Genomic DNA, 6,195 nt, shown 5'->3' on the forward strand with positions numbered 1-6,195 from the left:
TACGACGAATTGAGTAAATGTTAGTCCAGTCACTAAAGCATCATTTTTCACTTTAATGCATTTAATGGACCTACTTTGAGGATATTTGTTTTTGTATTGCATTCTGTTAATGTTGGCTGCAACTGGGAATTAAGCCCGTGCATAATCATCGAATCAATGCATCCTGCTTGTTACGTGATTGATAAAGTGATGTCGCTAATCTAAATACTTCCAACGATTAAGAACAATGGTGTATATATAAACAGTGTCCATGACAACAAGATTGGTGAATTACCTACCATCATGTTCAGCACAACTCGCTTCTGGGACTGCCGCAGATGAGAGTGAATCAGTACGACCAGAACACAAGTAACAATTTACATATAGGTGTTGTGTTATGTTATTAATTATTTAAGAACAATTAACAACAAAACCCACCTAGCAGCAACATCGTCAATATCAACACCTGTTCAGGAATTACCGAGATCTCACTTTGTGTGAGGACTTTTCAAATATTGTAATCACTGTTACGATTTTAACATGGTGATACCAGCCGAACGGAAGATGCCATATTGGAAAGATATTTCAGCTACCTATGCTGCGGAATCAACAATACACGGTGTCAACAAAATGGGCGCCAGGAACTTGTATCCCGGAAGGAGGTAATTTTTTTTTTTTTTTTTTTTTTTTTTTTTTTTTTTTACATACGATTGTGTGCACAAACCACATTTTCTAAGTGTTTTTTTTTTCCTCTGTGGGAACCATAATTTGTTTTTTCTTGTGGTTTTGGCATCACATCCTATCTGTCTATTATTTCTTAATACATAACCCAAACTTTGCAATTGTCTTTCCAACCGAGACAATCCTTTCGTGTCGAAAAATGGAATATAAAATTTGTGATGTGCAATACCCTGTTTGACAGGTAATTTATGCATGTATTTTAACTGAATGAAAACAAAAAGCTAGGAGCCAGTTTCACAAAACATCGTAAATTTACGTCTCTCGACTAGCGTTATACCGGTTTGTGTGCGGCAAATTACATCATTACGGAAGATGGAGCATTTTAAGTATAAAAAAAAAGAAATATGTGTACTTCAAACTATTTTAGTTAATAGTAATAATAACTGTAATTTAGTCTTAGATATACGTTTACGTGCAAAACTAAGCTTACGATGCTTTGTAAAATCGGGCTCTGGCCTTTGTTACGATGATGTTGATGATGACGTCGATATTCATAATAGCCGCCATATTATCAACCTCAGTCGGATCCTATTACTCTGAAATGAAATTATCCACTGGACTAATTCCAAATAATTTCTTTTACTCTACCAATCAAAATACTGCTGACAAAAATCTTTCATCAGCTTATGACATTCAGAATGACTGCTCATAATAGATCCTCACCCGAACACAAATTGTTGTCTTATGACAGACCAGCTAACAGTAACCGTGACCTTATAAAGAGTTTATTGTGTATTTTAGATTACTCTGGGTCTTGCTAATCCTAGTGGCGATGTCAACGCTGTCCGTCCTTCTTTACCTGGAACTGGTTCATTATTATGCTCGACCAACGCTGATCAAAGAAGTCTCCAATTTCGCAAATTATGACGACTTCCCGGCCATAACCATATGTCCTTTGAAAACGTATGAAGGACGATTCGAGGATTTTCAACTTCCACCTTACGACGAAGACGTATTACACGGGGTAATGCATACAGATTCCTATTTGGCAGCATCAGCTCTGAAACATATACATATAAAATCAGAAGAACGTCCACCGACAAATATTTCCAGCTGGTACCACGATGAAATTTCTGGACAAGCCATGGTTAACTGGACGATGTCCAGTAGATTGGTGACTCCGATTGCCTGTCCTAAGTTCAAAGGCATGCATATCATATCCTTGCCTTGCTGTGATGACATTCTGGAGACGATTCTCACGGAAGTAGGATCATGCTACACGGTCAACACGACTAAGGTGTTCAAGTATCGACACCAGTCGGCAAAGAACATGCGTCTGGTAATAGCCTTCTCTCTCAAGCTAGAGCCCAACATTAAACTCTTATCAGCGAGTGGGATACAGGTAGGTGGATTGTCATGCCGCTTAATTAATTAGCAGTCAGTTCGGTAGGCAGGGCAGTGGGTTAGTTACGTAATTAGTTAGGCAGGTAGGTAGGTAGGTAGGTAGGTAGGTAGGTAGTTTAATGGATATTATTTTTATTGTACTTAAATCCAAAAACATTCCGGCAAGTTTGATGCAGTAAATCCTCAAAATCATTTTGCCAGAGTGAACAGGAATTCAATATCATTTGGCTCTCATCCAAATGGAAATATCCAATGGCAGATTTCATTTTAAATTTATTTATTTTTCGATACAGATTAAATCTATTAGTGGAATCGCTAAACTGTCTTGAGACAGACATCACTCAAAGGACACAATTCTGCATTACACCTAATCGGATTTACTACATACATTTACAATATTAGCTTATTAAAGTTAGGGAAACAATGAAGTGAACTGTGGTTATATTTGTTATTTTCATTTTCTAAGGTTATAGTTCACGACCGGAGGGAACCGCCATTGCCATCAACGAGAGGAGACTTTGTAGCGTTAAACACCATCAGCACATTCCAAGTGAAAAAGACTGAGGTACGTTAATTTACCCTGTGTATTAGAATGTGTATCATCCGACTCTCTGCTTCACAAAGGCTTGCCAAGGACCCTAGGCTTCATAAAATTATTTAAACAGGCATTTTTTAAAGTGTGTTTCTTTTTTCAATTTGCAGTGTATCTTTCAGTATATTTTAAAGAGTCTCAGTTCCTCTGGCTGTTTGGATTTTCAATATATATATATATATATATATATATATATATATATATATATATATAGAGAGAGAGAGAGAGAGAGAGAGAGAGAGAGAGAGAGAGAGAGAGAGAGAGAGAGAGAGAGAGAGAGGGGGGGGGGGGGGGGGGGGGGGGGTATTACCAGAGTGTTTTTCGGTATCGTCAATATCAATATATGATATTGACGATACCGAAATACACGAGGATAATAATCTCTTTATCATATAATCAGACCTGTCAACCTTTAGTTGAGAGAAAGCAGGAGGTGTGTGTTGAAAAAGCAGGAGATTTTGTCAAAAAACACTACATAATGTCATATATACTTGTTAACCGTAGATCTTAGCTAATTAAAAAAAAAAAAAATGTGTATATATATTTCTTTTTAAAGTTTAAATATTATTATGATTTAATAAAAAAAATATTTTAAAATCTCTTTTATCCAAAAATGTTAAGAATATTAACAAGAAAAAAAAAAAAAATAATTAGTACATTTACGGCATTACACTTACAGGTTACATCGTCATTTGTGGCTAGTGTACCCAAATTCAAGTACCCAAGACAAATTTATATAAATCTTATAAATTAATATTCAATTTTTACTATAATGAGGAACAGTGGCGTGGTACTTATTTAAAATCATTATAATGATGCAATAAACATTGTATTTCCATTAATCATAAGTAAAACCTCATTACGGACATTGTGTGAAATATACCGGAATTATACCCATTACCCATGTACATTTGTTACCAACATTTTACTGCACAAACATACAAAATTAACTGACACAAGTATGTTTATATAGCTAATTGGTCTTTTCTTTGTCTTGCTGTGACATGTGATTTTAACATTGTGTGTATTGCTGTCAACTCTGGCACTTTCCTTATGTTATTTTGGCAAAAGGGGATCGATTATTTTTTTATGCCTACAAAAAATGTCATTTAACAGGAGAAAGTGTCTCCTGCACAGGTTGTCACGGAGATTTGATCAAATACCAGGAGACTCCTGCCGAATCCAGGAGGGTTGACAGGTCTGTATAATCTCAAGCTTAATACAACGTGTTTTTTGTAAACCGTACACGCAACTTTAATTCCAGACCGCTATTACTAGATACTCAAATGACGTAAGAATATGTGGCGCGGTGTATTTTTTATTGGAAATGACGTCAAACTCGAATGATGTCATTTTGGATGTCCTGTCCTTACATCAAAACAAACTAGGGCTTAACGTATTTTTGTTTTCTGAACGCTGGTTAGCTTTCAGTGTCAAATTGCCATTGACATGTTTTTATTCGATGACTATGAATGCATACGTCAATTATGGAGTGTTACACAAGTACGTTTGCTTACATGTCAATAAACCCAGTGCCGTGACCTCGATTAATTTACATCTAATTTGCAAAGCTATCAAATTCTTAAAGTATGTGATTTTAAAAGTATCACATACTTTGATTGCACTAAAAATGTAAGATATATATTTATATATATATATATAAATGATAAAAGAAAAGAAGTGTACAGTATATATGTATTTTAAAAAAAACAATTTAAAGAAATAATTATCGTTTTACATGTTTCAGTCTTTACTTATCTTCAGAAAGGAACTAAATAACTGCTAAATATGACGTCATACATATTATGACGTTACTGTAGTAGAAGGGGATTGATTTAATTACGTCATTGTTGCTTTTATCTAACGAAGAGCATTAAGAAGTGGACAACACTTTCTAATAAAATACATTTCCTTTGTCTTTCTTTTCATTTCATCATTGGTATCTATGTGATAAAATGGGAAAATGGTGAATTTAATATCTTTTTGTGCCGCACATGTATTTAAATGTGAACTCAAGGGTATGCATCTTGTTTCAGGTTGTTTTATTTGCTGTTTGTGTACGCGTACTCTGGCTCTCAGCTGAGTGGTATGACCAATGTATTGTTCTTTGCAACCTTGGCATGTAATTACATAAATAACATTTTTAACCGAACAATCCATATCCCTGTGTACCCAAAATAAACCTTTGTGGTTGAATTCTATATGTGTGCCTTCTAAAATATGTTGGCATGTACCACAGTTACTTCGGTTACACTTTTTGACACTGAATTTATGTTCTACTGTTGTAGATTCAAATCGTGCTTTTGTCAGTATCTGTTTCAAGTTTTTGCTTTGTCTCTTACTATTTATAATTGAAATAGAGTCTAGTATGGATGACATTTTTTCATTTTGTTTTAAAATGTGCAATTCTGACAAGATCTTTTTATATATATCGGGGTTCTGCGGGTTATGGGTGGATACAAATGCCAGCGGCCTTTTCGCTGAAACGATTTATTTTGGTTTTAAAAGATATTTACTATCTAATACTACCGCCTTTTCGATACTATCTGATATTAGTTGTTTTGGATAACCTCGCGTTTTAAGATACATGTTTAGTTCCCGGAGACGTTGATCACGTGTTTGTATATTTGACACAATCATACAGATACGCCGTGCTAGGTTATATGGTATACTTCTTCTCGTATGACTCGGATGACAGGACGAGAAAGAAAGGTACTGTTTGCTATCAGTTGGTTTGTAAAATATATCAGTTTCTATTATGCGTCCACACTTGATTACTAAAGTGTCTAGAAAAGGAATTTTCTTTGCGTCTGTTTCCATAGTAAAGTTTATGTTACTATTCAGTGTGTTAAGTAACTTGTGAAATAATTCCAAACAGTGTTTGGACAAAGGCCACATTATGAAACAATCATCAAGAAAACGTTTCCAGTTCTTCTTGAAATATAGCTGAAAGTCTGATCCAAATATATTTGTAATTTGAGTTTCTAATATTTGTTCTAGGTAACCTAAAGTCAGTGTGACATAGCTTGGTGCCATTTTGGTACCTATTGCCGTCCCTTTAATCTGTTTGTAATGTTTCCCATCAAAGTAAAATATATTGTTTTCCAATATATATTTTATGCTTTCTACAATTAAAGACTTCGAAACTCGTTCTGGCAAAAGTTCGGGATATTTGATTAACCAATATGACACTGTGGTGATTCCAAGGTCGTGTGGTATGCTAGAATATAGTTTTGTTACATCAAATGTTACCAGTACGCTTTCTTCCGTTGTCTTTTCTGGCAGGTTGTTGATGAAATCCATAGTGTCTCTTGTATAACTGGTTACTTTTAATAAAAATGGTTTCAACAATATATCAATGAAATTGCTCAGTCTGTGGGTTGCACACACTGGGCCAGCTACAATTGGTCGTAACTGTAAGTCATTGGGATGCACTAATTCTACATAACTTTTCTGTGCTTCTCTGCACATAGAATTAATAATCTGGCTCTTATGTACTTTAGGAAGGCCATAAAAATTACTCTCCTTACATTCAAAAT

The 6,195-nt window shown here is 34.9% G+C and overlaps 1 protein-coding gene across 1 annotated transcript; it reads left to right on the plus strand.

Moving 5' to 3' along the window:
- Window positions 1-519: 519 nt before the first annotated feature.
- LOC121379767 (acid-sensing ion channel 4-like) lies at window positions 520-5,665 on the plus strand. The gene is made up of 4 exons (XM_041508418.1): window positions 520-641; window positions 1,462-2,062; window positions 2,531-2,629; window positions 5,657-5,665. Exons 1-4 carry the CDS (start codon window positions 520-522, stop codon window positions 5,663-5,665), a joined length of 831 nt encoding a protein of 276 aa, XP_041364352.1.
- The last annotated feature ends 530 nt before the right edge of the window (window positions 5,666-6,195 follow it).

The sequence above is a fragment of the Gigantopelta aegis genome, chromosome 8 (genome assembly GCF_016097555.1).
Source record: "Gigantopelta aegis isolate Gae_Host chromosome 8, Gae_host_genome, whole genome shotgun sequence".
Taxonomy (NCBI): domain Eukaryota; kingdom Metazoa; phylum Mollusca; class Gastropoda; order Neomphalida; family Peltospiridae; genus Gigantopelta; species Gigantopelta aegis.

What these genes read in the sequence shown, in the direction of transcription:
- LOC121379767 (XM_041508418.1), top strand. Translation starts at nt 520, where the DNA reads ATGGTGATACCAGCCGAACGGAAGATGCCATATTGGAAAGATATTTCA. An exon ending in AACTTGTATCCCGGAAGGAG is followed by an intron (nt 642 to 1,461) that starts GTAATTTTTTTT and finishes TGTGTATTTTAG; the next exon opens with ATTACTCTGGGTCTTGCTAA. An exon ending in TATCAGCGAGTGGGATACAG is followed by an intron (nt 2,063 to 2,530) that starts GTAGGTGGATTG and finishes TCATTTTCTAAG; the next exon opens with GTTATAGTTCACGACCGGAG.